The 23184-nt window shown below is 42.9% G+C and overlaps 1 protein-coding gene across 2 annotated transcripts in view; it reads left to right on the top strand.

Moving 5' to 3' along the window:
* The window catches only part of FTO (FTO alpha-ketoglutarate dependent dioxygenase), a 392115-nt gene that overhangs the window by 125573 nt on the left and 243358 nt on the right, over nt 1–23184 (top strand). For both annotated transcript variants that reach the window (XM_030299609.1, XM_030299613.2), the window contains exons 3-4: nt 3293–3917; nt 17817–17960. In XM_030299609.1, the coding sequence (XP_030155469.1) occupies nt 3293–3917; nt 17817–17960 (769 nt within the window). The remainder of the gene's footprint in view (nt 1–3292; nt 3918–17816; nt 17961–23184) is intronic.

Below are 23184 nucleotides of genomic sequence, written 5' to 3'. Positions count from 1 at the left end.
TGGCCGTGCTGCCGCATCTAGGGGGTACTTTCTGGCCTCATCTTGCTTGGCCCCCCGGGGGTGGCTGCCTATGCCATCCTTCTTGAAATGCTCCTCTCTTCTGACTTCTGCAGTAATACCCTCTTCTGGTTTTCTCCCCCAAAAGTCTCTTTTGCTCCTTTGCTCTGTGGCTCAGGCAATGGCTGCGGGCCCCCTTCTGTATTTGTGCTGTTGCCTTGAGAAAGCTCATCCATTTCCAGGTGTTTCCAAACCAAAGATGTGCCGGGAGCGCCTCCCGCTCTTGATTTTGGCTCAGGTCATGATCCCAGGGTCGTGGGATCGAGCCCCCTGTCGGCTCTGCACTGAGTGTGGAGCCTGCTTGAGATTCTCTCTTTCTCTTGCTGCCCCCCCTTTCCCCGCTCGCACACACACTCTCTCTCTCAAATAAAAGAAATCAAAAATTAAAACCATTAAAAAACAACAGCAACAAAGGTGTGCCGACAAATGCCACCTGGATTTCCCTAGCTCCACTTGCCCCTCTGAGCTCTGGGTGTGTCTGTGCAGTTGTCCCCTTGCTATTTTTACCTCAAGATTTCGTAGGTATCTTTTTCTAAAAAACTAATTTTTAATTTTATTTTTTATTTTTTTAAATTTACATCCAAGTTAGTTAGCATATAGTGCAAGAATGACTTCAGGAGTAGATTCCTTAATGCCCCTTCCCCATTGAGCCCATCCCCGCCTCCCACAACCCCTCCAGTAACCCTTAGTTTGTTCTCCATATTTATGAGTCTCTTCTGTTTTGTCCCCCTCCCTGTTTTTATATTATTTTTGTTTTCCTTCCCTTATGTTCATCAGTTTTGTCTCTTAAAGTCCTCATATGAGTGAAGGCGTATGATATTTGTCTTTCTCTGACTGGCTAATTTCACTCAGCATAATACCCTCCAGTTCCATCCACGTAGTTGCAAATGGCAAGATTTCATTCTTTTTGATTGCCGAGTAATACTCCATTGCATATATGTACCACATCTTTATCCATTCGTCCATCAATGGACATTTGGGTTCTTTCCATCCTTTGGCTATTGTTGATGGTGCTTCTATAAACCTGGGGGTGCATGTGTCCCTTCTAAACAGCACACCTGTATCCCATGGATAAATGCCTAGTAGTGCAGTTGCTGGGTCGTAGGGTAGTTCACTTTTTAGTTTTTTGAGGAACCTCCATACTGTTTTCTGGAGTGGCTGCACCAGCTTGCATTCCCAAAGATTTTGAAGGTATCTTAATGGCTACGGCTCCAAAATAGAGCTCCTCATTCCTTCCAATTCTTCCACCTACTATTCCTGTTTTGTCCCAGTCTTTCTTATTTAAAACAAAAAATGGTAAGTTGTTTATTTAGTCATTAAATCCAGGAATCTACTAGTGGCCTGTAATTGCTTTCCTTTCTTTGCCCCTCACATCTAATCCGTAAGCACTTCCTTTTGCTCTGCCTATAAAGTATGTATTTTACCTGTCCATTTGTCTCTGTCTCTAATTCAGACCATCATCTCTTTCCCCTGGGATGGCTGTGATAGCACCTAATAGAATTTCCGCTTTCACATTTACCTCTTTCCAATCCATGCCCGATATTTTAACTAAGAGTGATTTTTATAAAAGGTCAATCAAATTACTCTTCTCCCCTTGAGCCCTCCAGTGCACTTTGAGTAAATCCCGGTTCCCTACTTTGACCTCCTAGGCTTCCTGTGGTCCAGCCTCTGCCTTCCCTTCAACCTCACCACGTCATTCTGCTTTGGCTCTTTGGCTCAAGTAAAACTTGCCGCCATTTTGTCTCGAGATTGGGCTGGTGTCCTCAGCGCCAGTGTAGTTTTTGGTCTCTTCCCCGGGAAGCTCTCTCCCCAGCTTGTCACATGGCTGACGCGGCCTTTTCCTGAAGATCACAGCTTAAATGCCAGCTCTTTAGAGAGTCTTTCCTCATCTAATGATATCCCAGTGGTTTGTTTCTGTCCTAGTACTTAATGCATTTTGAGATTGCTTTTCCTTATTTATTACCTGATCTGCTAGAAAACTCTGTGAGGGCAGGAACCTTATCTCTGTCTCATGTGCTCTGTAGACACATAATGAATGAAAAAATGTATGGAGGAATAAGTGGTCTCACCCTGTTTATCATATAAATGGTAATTATTAAATGAAGATATAGAAGAAATGTGTTTCAAAACTGGTTAGCAGTACAGTAGTGGGAAGGTACCGATCAGATTAAACTTTACAGGGGTAAATGTAAAATCCTGTGCTTTGGTTAAAAAAAAAGTTCATTGCATTGTGTAGAATCCGGGATCTCTGGTTTGTCACCCGTTCATAAATCCTAGAAGCCAGAAGTGGTCGCTGACAGGGTAATGAAGTCCTCTACTGCATCAATAAATCCATGCATTTCCATATTAGAGGAAGGATTATCCTACAGTATTCTCTCCCAGTGACCCCAGTGGAATTATTACAGCTTTCTGAATCACAGTAGAATACCTCATTTATTCACTCATTCATTCAACATTTACTGGATCCATCCTGGGCACTAGTATTATAGTTGTAAACAAAAGTCTCATGGTTCTAGTGTTCATGGGACTTGTTATCTAATTCCCAACGAGAAGCGATTTCTCTTTCAGTGAAAGTACTAAAGCAGAAACCAGTTTGGCACTTATTGGGAAGCAAGGCAGTCTCGTCTGCCCTGGAACCAGACTCTGGAGCCTAGGCCTTCAAATCCCAGCTCCAACACGTATCAGCTACGTGAATTTGGGCAAGTGTTTAAAATGTCTCTGTGCTTTTGGATTCTCATCTAAAAACTGGAGATAATAACGGTGCTGCCACATAATGTTGTGTGTGTGCAGCGAATGAGTTACTGTGTATACATGATTTAGAATCGTACTGAGCATTTAGCTGGCACTTAAATAGGTGTTAAAGCGGTTAATTAATAAAATCATGTTGTCTGGAGGGCCAAAGGTTGGAAGACAGGTTGAGGGCAGGGAGAAGTGACCGTAGAGGGACCCTGGGAGATCAAAGCACAAATTATTATTCTAGTACTTTATTTATATTAACGATTGATTGTTTTGAGCTTGGGCTTGTAGAAGCTAAAATCCAGACTGGACAGCCGATGGTAACTGTTTTATTTAGTCTTCCGCTTGAGGCTGGAGAGATGTGAATCCTGTTTAGAAAGGCCACCCGCTACCTTGGGTTGTTTTTCCTCCTGATGCTGCCGACAAAGAAACAGACTTCTGGAAATGATAAAATCATAGCTGTCCATGAACACGTATTTTTGCTTTGGTTTTGTTTTAGTGGCAGCTGAAATATCCTAAACTAATTCTCCGCGAAGCCGGCAGCGTCCCCGAGGAGCTCCATAAAGAAGTTCAAGAAGCCTTCCTCGCACTGCACAAGCATGGCTGCTTCTTTCGGGACCTGGTTAGGATCCAGGGCAAAGATTTGCTCACTCCGGTATCTCGCATCCTCATCGGAAACCCAGGCTGCACCTACAAGTACCTGAACACCAGGCTCTTTACGGTACCCTGGCCAGTGAAGGGTGCTAGTACGAGATACGAGGAGGCTGAAATAGCGGCTGCTTGTCAGACCTTCCTCAGGCTCAATGACTACCTGCAGATAGAGACCATCCAGGCTCTGGAAGAACTCGCCTGCAAAGAGAAGTCGAATATCGATGCCGTGCCAGTGTGTATAGGGCCAGACTTCCCCCGGGTCGGTATGGGGTCCTTCGATGGGCAGGATGAGGTGGACATTAAGAACAGAGCGGCGTACAACGTCACTTTGTTGAATTTCATGGATCCCCAGAAAATGCCATACCTGAAAGAGGAGCCTTACTTTGGCATGGGGAAAATGGCCGTGAGCTGGCATCACGATGAAAACCTCGTGGAGCGCTCAGCGGTGGCGGTGTATAGTTATAGCTGTGAAGGTACAGTCTGCCCTGTGAAGACGCAGCTCTGAGTGTAACACGACCAGAGTTGTGTAGGCTCTGGAGGTGTGCGCGTGTGTGCGCGTGTGTGCGCGTGTGTGATCGTGCATCTGTGTGTACACGGTGTTGCCTGCCCTCTTGAGGTTTGCCGCACCCATGTCTCCGCAGAACATACCTCTTTCTCGTCTCGGGGCGCTGCCCAACTCTTTGTTACACGGGACGCAGATGGAGTATTTTCGCGTGTAAGCACCACTGTCATTCCGTCTTTCTCATGCCCAGGAGAACAGATCTTCATTTCAGACAGCCAACCTCCTTTCTCTAAAGCTCAGAGTAGACGGTACAGTTGCTATAATTAACTTGCTGATAAAGGGCTGGGAAAACAAAAAATCTGTCAAATCTTTCCCGGTTCCCACAGGTGCACGCTGCCCGTCTTGCCAAACTCCTTTATTGTGGTTGACATCACTGTCTTGATGGGAGTGATTTGTCAAACATGGACTTGTTCTTGGCTTCATACAGATTTGACTACTGTCCTTCCTTGCCGGAAGCGGTTGGAGTAGGTTCTGTGAGCAGACGGTCCTCTATTTTTAGGAGACTCTCCAGTCCCCTATAAGCTCTGCTGCAGTTCGAGTCCTAAAAGGGGTGCTGTGGGTGAACTTGTTCTTGCAGTTTCCGAAACCTGGTCCCCTTGGAACAGAGACCCTAGGCTACCTTTTCGCGGCCTACCGGAACTTTCCTTCCTGTGTTGTTCAGTTGCTCTGGGTGCAGGGTCTCCGCTGTTTTTCAGCACAGGCTCCTAAGACAAGTGGGCAGATCCAGGATGGCGTGACCACGCTGACTCCGTTCTTTGCCTGATCATTTGACAGAGGGGTACAAGATGCGGTATTAACCCTGTTGTCTATCTCTTCGACCTGTTTACTGGAAGATGCTTGCAAAAGCAGAGTTCTAGATGTCCCATCAGGGAAAGACCTGGAACTTTTAAGGGTCAGTGCTTTCTGAAAACTATTTTTTTAATTGGATGTCGTTATCGCTGTATGCTTTTCGTTTACTAACATGGCCGTTTTTGGAAAAGGGATCTTAAAAGGACGTTCTCGTAGTTCTCTTCACATTTCTTCCCATTTCCCAATCTCAAACACTGCCTTGGGGTGGCTAAGACATTTTCCAACTTTTACCTTACGTCTTCAGCCCGGAACGAGGAACTAGTTGAGCATTTGGAAATTTTAGCAGTTTCTCTGGCATCGTAAATAATGATGCTGACCTAAGAAAATTGCTTGAAGGGGATTTGATGCTGTCCTAATGGAAGGAATGGAGATCCTCTGATCTTTAATAAGGCGTTGCCAAGGATTTAAGAATGATCACATCCAAGAACTCTGATGTGAAGGAACAATGGAGTTTGTTAGTTTCCTTCTTAAGGAGGCAACTCTCTAAAATTGAAGCAGTGGTATGTGATAGCTCAGGCTGCTACAAAGGTGTCTTTGTGTTCCCACCTCCTCTCAGCCCCACAGTTTTAATAGTCCTTTTGTGCTCCCAGAGCGTGGGTGATCAAGTCTTTTTTGAAGCCTAGAATGTCGTTCAGAAAGGAATTTAAATTTTTAATGAGTAGTTTCTGTGGTCGGGAGTAGTTAAGACTGATAAAGTATACAAGTCTACATAAACATACGAAGGTTTAGCCTTGCAACTGACTGTCGTCTGGAGGAGGGAAGTGCAGAGTTCAAATCCGTAAGAGCAGAGGGATTCCTTTGTTCTCTTAGCCCCCCGAGAATCCCAGAGCTCTCATGATTATAACAGCAGCAACACCAGGAGCTCTCATTTATTGAGCACCTACTGTGTGCTGGGCATCGGTATAAGCATTTGACATGTATTGACCCACTTTATTCCCGTAACACCCCTGTGAACCAAGTGCTGCTGTTCTCCTCATTTTACGGATGGGGAAACTGAGGCACGGGAGGATGATTAACTTTTCCACGGTTGTACAGCTATTAATGAGCAAAGGTGGGATTTGAACCCAGACATTCTGGCTTCAGAGTCCTAACAGTGAAGGCCAAGTGCCTTATGAGCAGATATTGTCTACCCTTGCAGTACAGCTCCCTCTGGGATTTGGGTTTCTAAAGTGTCCACCTCTGGAAAAGTGAAGGGAATATTCTACTTGCTCCTCCTCGCAGGTCCTGTATCCTCTCCTCTTCTTCCCGCCACCTCCCTTCTCTCCCCCCACCGCGACATCTGCTATAGCTTCCTACACATGCTCTCAGGTGATTGGAATGCATTAGATAAGCTTATTCTATGAAATGGAACCTCTCTCTAGGTCTCGGGCTGTGGTGTTGGGTCAGATGGCTTACAAAGCATGTGCCTTGAACCTGTTTTTGGTGGATGCATTTCTTCCAGACGACTTTTCCAGGTGACAAGGGATATGTTTACTTCTCTGGCCTCCTTGTAATCCTGCCAGAAGTATGGTAAGGGTGGACTTAAAGAGAGCCACTTGGGTTAAAATCACGACCAGGGTTAGAAAAGGCTTTAAGGGAGTGAAGAGAAAGGAAATTTCAGCCAACTGTACTGTTTTCTGGATCCTTGAACACGTTTGTCAAGCAGCTGCTCAAGGAGGTTCAGTTAACTGTTCTAAACACTGCAGAGGATGCAGAAGTAGATCAAATGCTCTTCTTGTGTTGAAAAGATGGGTGAAATAAAGTGTGCCCTTGTGATTATAATTACGAAATGAGGAAACGTCAGGTCTGGAAGAGACTTTTGAAGTCACCTAGTTCAAGTGTCTCCTTTTATACGTGAAGACACTGAGGCAGGGAGAATGGCAGTGACTGGTCCAAGGTCACATAGCTACTTAGTGATAAGAGAGCGTTTCATGCCATAGGAGCTCCTGCAAATGCATTAGGAGTTCAGAACAGAAGTGATTACTTCCTGCTGAAAATTAAATTCAGGTGCAGCTTAAGATCCTTCAGGACTTTGTTCTCAATGCCTTTTCCTAGAGAAATCTTCATGTGGATTTATAATGAACCAGTCATGCCTCTTTGGTTTATTTCTGTGAGTAGAGGTCATCGAGAAGTAATTTGTATAGGGTACGTGTAATTATATGATAAATTCATTGGCTTCACAAGCAGTCCTAGTTAATAGATATCCCCAGTAAGAAGATTGAAATGGTACAATATTTAATCAGGAATGGCTTCAGGGAATCATGTGTAAATAGGCAGAGTATTTGATTTTCCTATGCTAGCTTTGCTGGCAATTGCTTGTTACTCCTAGATACAAACACACACACACACACACACACACACACACACACACACACACACACATTTTAGCAGGGAAGGCATTAACAATCTATTGTTTAATTGTTCTCCGACGGGAATACCTTCAAAAAGATCAGGTAAATAATTATTTGTTACTGTTTTTGGTCATTTGGAAGGAAACATTTTCTGCAGCGTTGTCTTTATAAAAAAAATTCTTAAGAATTTTATTTTATTTATTAAAAAAAATTCTTTTAGTGTTTTTTTTTTTTTTTTTTTTTTTTTTAAAAAGAGAGAAACAGAGCCAAGTGGGGGAGAGGAAGTGAGAGAGGGAGACACAGCATCCCAAGCAGGCTTCAGGCTCTGAGCTGTCAGCACAGAGCCCGATGTGGGGCTCAAACCCACAGACTGCAAGATCATGACCTGAACTTCACCGACTGAGCCACCCAGGCACCCCAAGAATTTTAACTCATGCTACGTATTGCAGATTCCTATTTTCCAGATTCCTGGGAAGGAAAGGTGAGGAAGAAAAGGAAGAGAGACCAGTCCATGATTCCTGTTGAGTATGTGATAGACTAGAAAGCAGGGACTTTGTAATACTTATCTTAGAATTCTAGGATTCCCACTCATGTCTTTGACTATGAAAAACTGAATTCACTTAAGGATGGAAATTGGTTGCCATGATTCTCTCTTTTTTTAAAGATGTTATTTTTAAATAATCTGTACACCCAACGTGGGGCTTGAACTCACAACCCCAAGATCAAGAGTCACCTGCTCCACCAAATGAGCCAGCCAGTCCCCCCATGTTGCTGTAATTCTTAAATCTTTACTTTTAAACGAGTAGCTTTGTCTTCCTTAGCTTGTCTTTGGGAGCATGAAAGACCAGACTGTAATTGAAGCTAGGAGCTTGGGAGCATTCCTAATTTTTTTAAATGTTAGGATTTTTCTTTCTTGAGAGAGAGATCGTGAACATGCAAGCAGGGGAGGGGTAGAGAATCCTAAGCAGGCTCCACCCTCAGCGAGAAGCCTGACCTGGGGCTCCATGCCACCAGCCCGGGATCATGACCTAAGCTGAAATCAAGAGTCAGATGCTCAACCAACTGAGCCACCCATGTGCCCCCCAAATGCTATGATATTTAATGTTTGTCTTAGTCTTCCCCCCTTCCTATCTGAGATCTCAAAGCTCATTTGACTTTGTTTGTTTCATTGTATCATGCCATGTTTGTTAGTTTTGTTGTTGTTGTTGTTGTTGTTGTTGTTTTTAAGTAGGTTTCGCGCCCAGCACGGAGCCCAGTGTGGGGCTTGAGCTCGACCCTGAGATCAAGACCTGCGCTGAGATCAAGAGTCAGCCACTTAGCTGCCTGAGCCATCCAGGCACCCCTGTTGTTAGTTAGTTTTGAAGTCACTTCTACCGCTCAGTAAAACTTTTTTGGTCTACCAAGTCCTATTTTTTAAAATCCCCATGGAATTATTTATTCACTTAACAGTAAGCATCTACTGTTTGCCAACCACTTTTCTAGATGCCGAGCATCTAAGCATGAACAAAAATCCCTGCCCTCATGGAGCTTATATTTTAGCAAAGAGAGACAGAAAACGAACAAGAAGTTTGTACAGGGGTGAGGCACAGGTGTACCGTTTTAAATAGGCTTCCTTCAGAAGGTCACATTTGAGCCAAGGCTGGAAGGAGTGAGCGGGAGAACAGCCTGGGTAGAGGGAATATTGAAGGCCTAGAGATGGAACCCGATGTTGGGATATTTCAGAAGCAGCAAGTGCAGATGCGGTAGTGGAGTGAGAGAGAGGGAGAGTAACAGCCGTGAAGACAGAGAGGAAAGACGAGGAGCCGAGAGTGGGCAGCAGCTAATACGGATGTAATACTGTAATACGAGGTAGCGGGCTTGTACACAGTGTGGCAGGAGATGGGAGCCATTGTGGGTTTGAGTCGAAGGAGGGAGGTGGCACTGGAAGCAGCAGAAAGAGACTATTGCAGTAATCCAGATTGGAGAAGAGGGGCCGGATTAGAAGAGGCAGAGGTAAGGAGAGGTGTTTGTATGATGGCACCCATCTTTTCCCTGGAGAAAAGGGGCAGTGTTCAGTGCCGGTGAGAAAAGAGGACCAGCAGTGACATCTCCTAATTGTCAAGAGAAGACCAGCCAACAAAAATGGCTGATTTTTGCCCCCTCCCTCAATAGTTTTATTGAGGCATAATTTACATACAACAAACTGCACATATTTAAAGTTTACATTCGAAGGAGTTTTAACACACCTGTGAAACCATGACCACACTCAAGATAGTGAATTTTCTGCAGAAGCTTCCTCGATCCCTGATGGTTAATGATGTTGAGCTTTGTTTCATGTGCTACTTGGCTATTCGTGTATCTTCTTTTGAGACATGTCTCTTCAAGGTTTTTTTTTGCCCATTTTGAATTGAGTTGTTGTTTTAGTTGTTGAGTTTTAGGAGCTCTTTATAGGTTGTGGATGTTAACTTCTTAACAGATAAGTGATTTGCAAATATCTTCCCCAAGAATGGCTGAGTTTTTAATGATGTATTCATGTGATGTGCAGGGAATAAGAGGACAGGTTAGAGTGGAACAAGTTTTATTGTCTAAGACAATTTAATTCTGTATTACTGAATGACATCATTTATATTAGCACCTCAGAAATGCTTCCCTCCAGTGTATTTTCCCCCTTGAGCAGTAACCACTGTCCTGCCTTCCAGGGCCATACATTAGTTTTGCACATACTTGAACTAGAATTAATTGTAAGCTCCTTAAAGACATGGTTTCTGTCCTTCTTTGTGCAGATAATGGTAGAAGAGTAAGTATTTGTTGCCTAAAGTCAGTATTTCTAGTTTTGAGTAGTTTATGCTGTTCATCTACATTTTGGCCACTGCCCAAGAACTCTGATTTCTATAACTACAATTTCTGTTTAGTATTAGGATTCTTTCGATTGCAAATAGCAGATACCTGACCTAAACAGACTTCATTTAAAAAGATAAGGAATTGTCTTACTTAATACTAAGCCCAGCGATCTCACTGGCTTCAAGTAGTTATTTCAGTAGTTAATAGTGTGGTCAATTTCCAGTTTCTTTCCCTTCATCTTTTGGCTCTTCTTAAGCTGTTGCTTTCCTCTCTTGGGACCAGCAGTCTCATGGGCCCCACATGCCTGCCCCTTGCTGTTGTGGCCACTCCCTTTCTTTTCCATGAACTTTGAGAGGGAGAAAAACGGAGTCTTGGACCTGTACTTTGAACTCTGGATAAAGCTTTGCCTGAAGCCAGACGGACAACTAATTATCCTCTTTTGATTAATCCAGTTTGGGTTCTGATCTTCTATGCTGTTTGCAACATGAAGGTTTCCTATAAGTCTCTATGACTCTTTGTCCTTTCCTGAGACTGCCCAGGGAGTTACAGCCTCTGGTGTTAGGTCTGGTTTGGAGAATGTATTGTTTGCGAAGTATTTCCGCTCCCTTTCCCCATTTCGTATTATTCTTCAGATAATGGAATGGTTTTGAAGCTTTAGCCAAGAGCATCCAGATCCATTTTTCTCTCCTTTTCTCACTTTTACTTTTTCCCCCCAAGCCCATGAAACATGATGTAATGAGGTTCTCCTGTGTATGTGGATATTTATATGTTGAATTTTTTTTTTTTTTTTTTCAGACGCTCAATCTGAAAGCTGACAGAGCCAGACATCATGCTGAAAGGCTTTAGATTTTTCGGTAAAGAGTTAGCAATATTTCTCCCGAAACCCCAGATAATTTATAATTAATTTTAGAATTCATCTGTGTCAAGGGACTACGTTTGTCCCGAATTGCTTGTTTTGAGGCATCGGAGAGCAGGCTCCAGCTTCTTATAGACTCTGAGCTGGGACTGATTTGGTACTCCCCGGTGCCCCCCGCCCTTCAAACTTCTCTGAATTCATTTCTTCAGACCATTCATTCCTCAGTGGCTGGGAAGGAGTTTGCTCTCCGTCAGCCCCAGGCTTGGCTGCTCATTCCTCACGACCAACCAAGGACTGTGTCTCTAAGTTTAGAAATCTTCCAGGGTGGCTTCTCCTTGGCTAACCCTCCTTTGCTAGGGAGATGCTCTTGAGGAGTGTTTCCCAAACGTTCTCTGGCTTATGCCATTCGCCATCACAGTGGAAACCAATCCAGAAAAAGTATGCAAAGACTGCACATAAAAGTGTCTACCTTTCAGGGGGACCACTCTGAACAACGCATCTGAGCTATGAAAAAGTCGTTAGTGTCCCATCATTGCCCTCAGTCTTAAATTGCTTACCACGGTTCGCAAAGCCATCCGTGTCCTGGCCTCTGCCCACCTCTCCAAATTCTTCGCTTGCAATTCCGTGTCCTTCATTTGATACGTTGCAGCTCGGAATTGCACCCATCTTGTACATCCGTCATGCCTTATCCCTCCCAGAATGTATCTTCCCAACCCCACATCTTCCCCTCCCCCCTCTGACTCTCTCCCTTTTCCAAGACAGATTCTCCATCCCAGACACTGCAGTGTCACAGATCAGCACGGGACAGAGAAAGCACCATGAGCTTTTGTATACCAGCTGACTGGCTGCAACTTCTGGGTCTCTCCTGCCTCAAGATGTAGGACGTGGATAGGAAGGAAGGGACCTGCTGCGTAAGCCCTTCTGGGGGTGGGGTTAAGGAAACAGAATATAATTGCCAAGGCCAGGGTCTTAGAAATCTTAGTACTTGGCCAAAGGAATAGAGAATGGGAAATATATTTGATGGCATTTCTCTTTCACCAAATGGGAATTAGTTGTTCAAAACCTAGTTAGCATAAAAGAATCAAATTGGCTAATTTGGGAGGGGGGATGTTTTAGAATTTTAAACTTGACGTTTACACTTAGCATTCTTTTGTATTTTGTCACGTCTTTGACTTCTTGAACGGTCTGGCTGGTGGGAGCCAGGAATGCATGAGACACGAGGCATTTGCAGTCCTCTCAGCGTTCCTGGGGTTTAAAGGCAAGTAGGAGCCGATTGCCTCTGCTTGTTTCCAGAATAACATGAGGCAGAGTAATCAGCTGCAGTTGCTATAGATAATTACGAGTTGATTTTATGGAGTAAGTGAGCAACGCTATACTTACACAGTAAAAAATTTATCAGACACAGAGCTTCCCTCCCTCCTCCGGACCCAGCCCAAGGGGGAAACAAACCTTCCAAGAAAACCTTATTTTAATGAGCACATTTCAAAGGTGCTGGATTTATGGGAGACATCAGGAAACACCGATTGCAATGACTGTCTCTGTTTGTCGTTCAAGACTTTATTGGTGCCATACTGGGACGAGTGGGGGATGGCAGAGAGAGGGGAGAGTTGTCAACTGGCCCATTAGCCTACAAAGACCACCACTTAGAAGAATAGCCATATTCACTGGCTTGAAGCCACTATGGCGTCATTGTCACTGTAGTTTAAAAATCATTTCTTTTTAAAGTTCAGTCATAGTGGATTTCATGAGAGAGAGAGAGAGAGAGAGAGAGAGAGAGACATACAAAAAGCTTTCATAGAATATTTCTATTCTTTCTCCTTGTGCTCCTTGCTACATCTGTTATCATTAGGGCTCTCTAGAACGAAGCCGCTGAAAGCCCTAGGGTATCACAAATATAAACATACGATTTCTCATATCAGTATTCTTTTGCTAAATGGGTCTGGTTATCAAATAATTTAGCATTAATTACTTTATTATGTCGCATGCTGGTATTCATCACGTGACATCATCATTATTTTATAAAGCCTGGCTTCCTCACTAACGTGCACAGTAGACATCTCTATCAAATCACAGATATCAAGACTCCAGAGCAGAGGTTGGCAAACATTTCTGAATACGGGGCTGGCCAGATGATGAATATTTTCGGCTTCGTGGGCCTTACGCTCTGTGTCTTTGCTACTCAGCCTTGCTGTTTTAGGTGAAAGCAGCCTCGGACTGCTGTATGAATGAATGGTCTGTGACTGTGTTCCAGTTACTTTAAGCAGGTGATGGGCCTGGTTTGCCTGTGGGCTAGAACAAAGTTCAGAGACTTGTAAGTGGCTGTAGGGGCCAGGCAGCTACTGCAAATGGGTGAAATGGCTGACGGGGACTGCCACTAGCCGAGAGGACATGCCTTGTCTCAAAGGGGCAGTTAGTTACTTCTTCGCCTGTGACCGCCTCAGTGATACCAGATCTTGTAATTCAACAATAGCTGGACATTCGTATTTTTATGCAAAGCACCTGTGTCAGTTGGCAGCTAACTTAGTTTTGTTTACAATTTTTGTGATGTTTATTATTTATTTTTGAGAGAGAAACAGAGCATGAGTGGGGGAGGGGGCAGAGAGAGAAGGAGACAGAATCTGAAGCAGGCTCCAGGCCCTGAGGTGTCAGCACAGATCCCAAAGTGGAGCTCGAACCCACGAACTGTGAGCCCAAGTCAGACGCTTAACCAGCTGAGCCACCCAGGCTCCCGCTAACTTGGTTTGGTTAAGAAGATGTCGTGCAGGTCAAGTTGTACGCCTTTCGTGGGCTCTTTTCTGGTCCATGAGCCCTAGTTTTCTAGCAAATTCTAGAATTTTCAGGTGTAACTATTATGTATAAATAAGACATGCCTAGAGAGCGCCACCAGACGTGTATAGCAAATGATCTGTCTCTGCTGCTGCTAACGACCCCTTCTAGTGCCAGTGACAGACATCAGTAATTGATTATACCACTCTTTCTGCTGAGCTTGGAGAGAAATTCGGAATAATTCTGTACCAGGGGTCACAAAAGCCACAACCGATGAATTAGTTGTGTCCTCTGATATGTAAGATATTTGTCATTCCTGTTCTAGAGGGTTCTCTTTTAAATGGTTTTGGGATTACCCTAGAAAAATGGCTTTAGACTTTTTACTATATGACTTTATTCGTAAAGAAAACTAGCTTAGAGTTGCTCCTAACCACAGAATGCTTGAGAAGACATTTATCAGAAATAACAAATAGGAAAACAAGATAAGATTCTGTTCTTATGGCAGTATCCGATTTTAAATTTTTTTTTTCAATGTTTATTTATTTTTGGGACAGAGAGAGACAGAGCATGAACGGAGGAGGGGCAGAGAGAGAGGGAGACACAGAATCGGAAACAGGCTCCAGGCTCTGAGCCATCAGCCCAGAGCCTGACGCGGGGCTCGAACTCACGGACCGCGAGATCGTGACCTGGCTGAAGTCGGACGCTCAACCGACTGCGCCACCCAGGCGCCTCAGTATCAGATTTTAGATTCAAACTTAAGGAATTGAAGAATATCTAGAGCTGGATGGGCCCTTGGAGGTCATTTAGTCGCCTTCCTTCCTTGAAGTTGGATTTCTGGTCCGGTTTCTTTCCCCACCATTCCGCAGAGTAATGTGAATTAATAAGTATAAAGGGGATTTCTTCCCCCTTCCCCCTTCTTTCACGGCCTTTGACCCTTGCGCACAGTTACCGCAGAGTGGGGTGTTCAGAACGAGGAATTTCTGTGGATGGGTCCGTGCCCTCTGGGATGCATGTACTTTTGGGCTGTGGATGTGACACGCACCTGATGCAGCCTGCGTGAAACCCGCTTTATTGCCCATTGTGACCACATGAAACTTTGCATCTTTTTGTCTTCCTGCATCGTTTCCTCCTCTACCCGCCGAGAGACTGTACTTGTCTTTCACATTTGATCTTCTCCAAGAATTCTGCTCTACCCATTCTAACCCTCACCGAGCCCGTCTCTTTTCTCAATTTCTTCACTGTTAAGAACAGTACTCTAACTTAGCAGCGCCACACTTTATTATGTTATTTGGTTTAATTCGTAGCATTTCCTACTCCCCCCACCCCGGAATTAACATTTTTTCCCTGCCATCTAGTCCAGTAAGGATTGTGAATGGTGTGAACTGAAAGAGCATTTTTTAAAAAACTTGTTTTAATGTTTATTTACTTTTGACACACTGAGAGAGACAGAGCGCGAGTGGGGGAGGGGCAGAGAGAGAGGGAGACACAGGATCTGAAACAGGCTCTGGGCTCTGAGTGGTGAGCACAGACCCTGATGTGGGGCTCGAACCCATGAACTGTGAGATCATGTCCTGAGCCGAAGGCAGAAGCTCAACCTGCTGAGCCACACAGGCGCCCCTGCATTTTGTTTTTAAGTAAGCACTTAAGTACAGCCATTCACTGAATGCCTTCTATGTGCTCCTTAGTAGGGCTCTAAATGCAGATGAAACAGGAAATTGGACCCTCCCCTTGAAGACCAGAGACTGGTGTCTAATGGAATTTAAAATGTCCTTTGAACATTTACAACTTCACTAGAAAGAAAGCTCCACTAGGGCAAAGCTCTTTGATTCATTCGTTGATAGATCTCAAGTGCCCGGGTCAGTGCCTCATGTATAATAAGTGCTCAATAAATATTTCTTAAATGAACTTTTATACGTTTTTATATAGGGCCATCCCTGCAGGACTGTTCATGTAGGCAGATTATATTCCTTGCCTTTCACTTCGTTTATTTGTTTCTCCCCTCCTGGACCCCAGCCACGTAGTTTTCCCAGCCACATGTAAAAATAAATCTTGAGTATCCTTCTAGAAATGTTACCTGTACATGTATACACACGTGTGTGTATGTGTTTGTATTTTACACAAACTGTGGCCTGTCAGTTTCTTTCCCTTAAAAATATATCACATAGTTCTGTGTCGGTGCATAGTCATTTTACTTTTAGTGGCTACAGAATATTTTATTGCCTGGACATTTCATAATTCATTTAACCAGAAACTTATCGATGGATATTTGGGTTATTTCTGATCTTCTAAATGGTAGTACAGTGTGCATCCTTGCTCTAAAGTCATTTTGCAGCCTTTGCAGGTAGGAATTTGAGGATACATTTCTGAAAGTGGAGTTGCGGAATTCCTAGAAGTTCAAAGTGTTGAAGCATTTGTAATTTTGATAAGGATTGCCAGATTTTTCTCTACAGAGAGTGTGAATATGCCATTTTGCTATACTCTTACTGATACCATATTTTATCAAAGTGTTTGATCTTTTCTGATCTGATTAAGTTACCAAATATCTGTTGTGGCTTTAATTTGCATTTCTCTTATATGAATAAGTTTGTACATCTCTTAAATGTTTACACGCTTACTTCCTTTTACGTGTTCTGTCTTCATAGCTTTGGTCTGTTTTTCTGTTTGATTATTGATCTTTATCTTATTGATGTGCAGGAGCTGTTTATGCATTAAAAAAATTCCCTGGCTATGCTTGCTTGTTTATATTTCCATGTGATTTGTCGAATCAGCTTGTCTAGTTACCAGCTCCACTTAACTAAAAATCAGTCCTGTTGGTATTTCTATTAGGTTTGTGTTATAGATGAATTTAGGGAGAACGGACATTCCCATGGTGTTCAGTTTTATTTCCCCAGAACATAATAACATCTTTACATTTGTTTAAATTTTCTTTTGTGTCCTTCAATAATATTTTAAAGTTTTTTTTTTCTTATAGACAGTATACACATTTAAGAATCTTGCTGGATGTTTTAATATGCACACATTTGTAACTAGCGTTTTTCTTAATTTGACTATCACTTGGGATATATGTTTCCTGGTTGATTTGCACACAAATAATAACATTATTTGTAAAAATGCACTTTTTCTTCTAAAAAAATCTTTTACTTCTTTGTTTTCTTTTGGTCTAATTAGGGCTCCTCTGTTAGGCAACTCCAGAGAGCACCCTTGTGTTGGTCATTCCTTCCAAAATAGTGATGAGTTATTGTGCTGATAAAGGACATTGTTTCCTAATTCTTAACTTTGGGAATATTTTTAATGTTTCCCTATTAATATATGATGCTGGATTTGATTGAGAGAGGTCTGTATTTATTGTGTTAAGGAACTGGCCACTCATTATTTTATTGATATTTTGGTTTTGAAAGGATGTGTTTTATTGAATACTTTGTGTGTGTCTGGTGACTGTTTTCACCTATGAATATGATAAATTTTAAGTATAACACTTTGCATATTGAGCTATCCTTGTATTCCTGTGATAAGTTCAATTTGGTCATGGAATGTTAATTCTTTTAATATGCTGCTAGATTTAATTCTATTCCCCTATATTTAGGAGTTGTGCATTGGTTCTCAGATGTGAGATCTGTGTGTGTATGTATGTGTGTGTATGTGTTTTCTTTTTGGGTTTTGATATATATTATCCTATCTTCACGAAAAGAATTCAGAAACTTTTCTTTTTCTATGCTCTTAAACAATTTATATTGAAATAACCCATTCCTTACTTGTTTGGTAGAATTCTTTGAAATTCTTGACACATATGTTTTCCTAAGAGATAGTTCTCTGACTATGTACCTTTTATGGTTTTGTTAACTTTTTGACCCCTTCTGGGGTCAATTTTGGTAGTTAAAATCTTCCTTAAAATCTATCCATTTAATCCACATTGTCTAATTTATTTGCATGGAATTAATAAAATAGTCTTTCATTCTCCTTGGTATCTGGGGTTATTCCCTTATCATTTAAAGATATTTTCTGAGTAAAAAATAAAGGACACGTTAAAGATATTCTAAAGAATGTTTTTTTAAGAGACGTAAAAGGAGGATATAGTTCACTTACTATGCATATTTTATTAAAACTTAATTATTCCTGAGATCACGTTTATAAAGCCCAGAAGTTGAGATGAAACATTTCCTTCCTGATCCCTCTCTTCTCTTTTTGACAGGCCCTGAAGAGGAGAGTGAGGATGATCCCCAGCTTGAAGGCAGAGATCCTGATACTTGGCATGTTGGTTTTAAGATCTCGTGGGACATAGAGACACCTGGTCTGGCAATACCCCTTCACCAAGGAGACTGCTATTTTATGCTTGGTAATTAGGAGGGTCAAAACTATACTGATGCTCTGGTGTCTAAATTTTAGACTGTTGGCTACCTATTTTGAATGTGTCTTTTGGAATAAGCTTTGCAGGTATTTTATAGTGATAATGAATCTTCTACATGTAACTAGTTTTTTTCTGTTTGTTTTTATTTCCTTATTCTTTTTTAGCTATCGCTCATTTTTAAAAGCTGCTTTTTTTTTTTTTTTTTTCCCCTCCTCCCATTCTGATTGTTTTTGGAGTTTCCCAAATGTGCTGAAACAGTTTTCAGGACTTTCCCAGAGTTACTCCATCATCCAAATCAACTTATCAGTGTGAAGTATTCAAATGATTTCCCTCTCCACACTGGGAGTGGAGGCTACTTAAAATGATTTCCCTGTCTGTATAAGTTCTTAGTGAAAGTTTTTTTGTCTAGTTCTGAATTTAGTTTCTTCTCAGGAGGAGCTGACCTGACAACGTGGCCTTTCTGTGCACTTGTCTTTGAGTTCTTTGGGGGGACAGCATCTCAGGCTTAGGCTAACCGGAGAAGCTGCAGGATTTGAGCAGCTTTTGCTCTCGGTTCTTTGTTTTATTTTTTGGATTTTCTGCTTGTCTTCCAATGCATTGCATGTAAACTGTATCCTTCTATACTCACAAAGCTTCCCTGGGTTTATTCTGTCACTGGCTTTAGCTCCTGATTATCCAAGGTTTATCTCACTCTTACCTGCCTGCGGGAATCTACTCATGTATTGACTTTAGAGCTGGGGAGCCCCAAGGCTCAAAGCCGGTATTTATGATAAGAGTTGCTTCTCGATCAATTGAGTATTTATAGAGGGCCCGTGATGTCCTCCATGCTGTGTAAGGTTCTGGAGGAGATGCTGGAAATAGGTAAAACTTGGTCCTTGCCTTCTGGAAATTCAGAGTTTGGATTAGCTCTTTAGGGCATTACCTCATTAAGCATTCTCCAAATTTCAGGCATCTACACATCAACTTCAAGATTCTTGCCATATCCCTGTGCTACCTGTACTATTACTTATGTAATATTTTTCTCTCAATAGGTTCACTTTCTTTGTTTCACTGAGATGGGTTCATTTTATTTTATTTTTTTTAAATTTTTTTTTTCCACGTTTATTTATTTTCGGGACAGAGAGAGACAGAGCACGAACGGGGGAGGGGCCGAGAGAGAGGGAGACACAGAATCGGAAGCAGGCTCCAGGCTCCGAGCCGTCGGCCCAGAGCCCGACGCGGGGCTCGAACCCACGGACCGCGAGATCGTGACCTGAGCTGAAGTCGGACGCCTAACCGACTGCGCCACCCAGGCGCCCCCGAGATGGGTTCATTTTAGAAGGAGATTCTCTATCACTATCTTAAGTGGAAGACCAGTATCACTTGGCATAATTAGAAGAGGTTTGTAAACATGGAAAGTAAAACAGTATTAAGTGCCTGCTGCCTTTGGTTGCTGCAGATCCTGAATCTGAGTCCCGTTCTGTCTTTATGAAAAAGGGACACGTGTAACTGTTAGAAGCGTGTTAACTGTACAGTGGTACCAATCTGGGACTTTCTCCTTGTCAGCAGCAAGATGGGAAGGTCATTACGTAGAGAATGACTTTCCCGTGGTGCGTGATTTGCTGGTGCTTAATGCTGTGTCCCTTCACCTCTTCTCATGGGGTGATTCCCACATTTGCCCAACACTGATCGAAGTAAGCCCTAAATCTCTTCCCTGCCGTTTGCATGTTGCTTTATAATTTACAAATCAGTTTCACTTAAGAGTCTCAATCACTCTCCAAACAAGTTTGTGAGGGAGATCGTATAGAGATTGTTCTTTTCTTAAGCATTGGCCTAACGTCGCTGGGTTGATAAAAGGTACCAGGATAGTTTGCAGGTTGCATATACGGTGCTCTTCCTGCTCTAAAAGGGACAATTCAGTCTCAATCCCAATACACTGAAATCTCTGTGTGGGCACATTTTTAGGCTGAAGGTCAACTCTTACTGAGAGAGCCTCCCCTGTTTGCCTCAGGAACTGAGTTTCTAGTTTGAAGTCTCTGCCCCATCGACAAGCATCATTTGTAGGTAACAGATTATTCCTCATTTTTAATGTACAACCCATACATGGGTATTTACCTTGAGTATACGTGGGTTTTAATTTCAGCCAATAAACCACTTTCCTCTGGATGCTTTGTTCACGAGTTTCTCTTCGCAGTTTGTATCTTTAAAGGAAGTGAGAGTCAGTTGGGGCCGTTTTAAATTGCCATATTAATTTTCTGCATTTAGAAATGGTAAAGATACGTTTTAAAAGTTCGGCTAGCTTCCATGTATTTAAGAACAATCTTGTGTGTTCTTTTCTGATTATGAAAGTAAAGTACATGTTCGTTGTAGAGAAAAGAAACACTGAAAGGTATGAGTGATAGAAGAATATAAAAATCAAGTTCATTGCTGTTTTCGTATATTCCTTTTCAGTCTCTTTTCTATACATACATGCATCTGGAAAAATAGTAGTATGGGAATGACAGCCACATTTACTGGGGATTAATGACAGGTCAAGCATTCTTTTAAGTGTCTCCATAGCCCTAAAAAGTAGTTGTTAGTTATATAGGACAAGAAATGATTCAGGTTAAATTGATGTAGTGACATAGCCGTGGTTACACAGGTAGTAGGGCGCGTGGATTATAATTTGTCCTTTTATCCCATTTGGGCTCTGACACCCACATGAAGCCCGCCCTCCTCTCCCTCCTCACTGACCCCTGCTCTGGGCTCCTGGGCCCCCCTCTTGCTCCCTCATCACAACGCCTATGCTTCACCTAAAGGCTTTAGGACTAGATTGTTCAGGAAGGAAAGAGAAGATGATGACAAGGGTGTTCTGGGTGCTTCCTCCTTTTCCTTTTCTTTCTAAAGTTCTGTTTCTCTTGCCCGGAAATAGATTATAATGAAAATATTAAGTAATTACATTGCCCCCTTTACCTATATGTTGTAATGAATATACATTTCAAATATACATTTGTCCCTTTAGCTATTGTGGGTGATAAACAGAAGTGAGTATTATTATTTTATTTATTTTTATTTTTAAAAAAGTTTTTTAATGTTTATTTATTTTTGAGACAGAGCATGAACGGGGGAGGGTCAGAGAGAGAGGGAGACACAGAAGCAGGCTCCAGGCTGTCAGCACAGAGCCCGACGTGGGGCTCGAACTCACGGACCGCGAGATCATGACCTGAGCCGAAGTGGGACGCTCAACCGACTGAGCCACCCAGGCGCCCCACGTGTTATTATTTTATAGGAGCTGATACCCAAGACATAGTATCTATTCCTGATTTCCCGACTCCTGCCTTTAGCTCTAGGCAAAGTAGCTGGTACCCTATGGACCTGGGCCAGCCACAGCACAACGTACCCAAAGCGCACCGTTAGAATATATTCATGTAGAATGCACTTATTCCTTATTATTTATCATTACTCAGGCAAATTCTTATTGTCTTGATTAAGAACGCGTGTTCAGAATTTTCTACAAATGAACGTTCCCCCGCCGCCTCTTAGGCAGCATAAAACAAAACTAAAAGCAGCCACGGCCTCTTGCTACCTTTTCTCTTCACTTTTTAAAATCCAAATCCTATACGGAGCCCTGCCGAGGGACCTCAGCCCTGTGCCGATATCTGAAATCTGAACTTCATAGCACTTATGAAAAGGAAACAGTTTAGCTCAATTTATAATAATATATTGGTCTGCAGAGGAAGTGCAGACTGAACCCTGCTGTCTCAAGCAAATACTCCAGGGGTGTCTGATGGGGAACGTGTCGGGTGCCTGTAATAAATCCACCGCCTGTGGAAGTGAGTGAAGGCCCTGCTGGCAGTGCCTGAGGACACGCTTAACTGGGGTTGTCACGGTTTACTTTTAAATTGGAATCTTTGCCCTAATCTCAGAGTTAGACATGACCAGATTTGCAAACAGATTTACAATTTTCACTAATTTTCCAACCAGGACTTCAAAACACACTTAGAGGGAGGACAAAAAAAACACACTCTGGTCTTTCTCAGGGTAGGATGATTTACTTTGCCACAGATGTTTTCCATAGACTGAATGTAACCAGGGCGTTAGGGACTTAAAAGTGGCTCGGAGACAAACTGCGGGTTTGTTTTTTGTAGAAAAGATTATACAGTTCAAGGGACATCAACCAAATTATGTTCATTAACCAGGAGCCGGGTGTGGAGATGGGATGTTTCAGGACAAAGGTGAGGGTGCTGGGTAAACATTTGGGGCAGACCTCCTCCCCTGCCCAACCCTTCATTTATCCTTTTGTTTTTTACATGTTACTACTCATGACTCTGTTCTGTCTGGTCTCTTTATTTTTGTTTCCTTCAATCCAAACTCAATTTCATTTTCAAATAGCTATCTCCAAGCTTCAGTTACCAAGTAAAATTTCCATGGCGAAAAAAAAGAGAGAGAGAGAGAGAGAGAGAGAGAGAGAGAGAGAGAAAGCAACGTCAGTTGAAATGCACGCTGTTTCTTTTTCGTTTTTCTTTTTGGTTTTGCTTTACTTCACCAACAGTGTAGGGTAGAATGATGAAAAGGCCATTTCCTGTCAGGTGACCAGGTTCCAGACTCACTGCGGTGACTATTGGCTCTGCCTTGTTAGTGTTTGAGTCTCTGCCTCCCCTGGAAAACTAGGGCTTCGTGGTACCTGCTTCTCAGGGCCGGTGGGAAGCCAAAGAAGAAAGTGCTTTGTATGTGGGGGCCAACCAAGATTGGGAGCCGGGCCCTGGCGTTCCAGGAGAACCAGTGAGGTGGACGGGTGACAGAAGAGCACCGAATGTTGTGTTCTTACCCTGCTTCATGCCCCGAGTTTTGCTAGCTTCGTACCCCCCTGTCCCATACCTATCTTTGCACATAAAGGACCTGCAAGATGGGGACAGCTCACCAATTGACTCTTGAGGGGGAGAAGAGTTGCCGTCTGGTCAGGGTCGAATCGGAGCTCTGTGGGAACCACGCTCTTGCCGTGGTTGAGGGCCGAGTTTACCTGTAGAGCCTGGTCAGTGGTGTTTTCCAGATCAGGTTCACCTTCTTTAAAATACCTCTGGCTTGGTATTTCACAGAGCACTGTGAACATCTGATGTGGTCTAACCCGAAAATGTACCATGCTTCTATTTTGGGCGTCAACATGAGCACTCTAGTTGGAGTCTGTCGCTTCTAGCCTTCTAGAACAGAGGCTTCTAGGAGTTTAAAGCCTCTTAACTGGGGTCCCTCTGGGACT

Source organism: Lynx canadensis, chromosome E2 (genome assembly GCF_007474595.2).
Source record: "Lynx canadensis isolate LIC74 chromosome E2, mLynCan4.pri.v2, whole genome shotgun sequence".
Classification (NCBI taxonomy): domain Eukaryota; kingdom Metazoa; phylum Chordata; class Mammalia; order Carnivora; family Felidae; genus Lynx; species Lynx canadensis.
The sequence above is the reverse complement of the archived record's forward strand: the minus strand, read 5'-3'. Positions and strand labels throughout refer to the sequence as shown.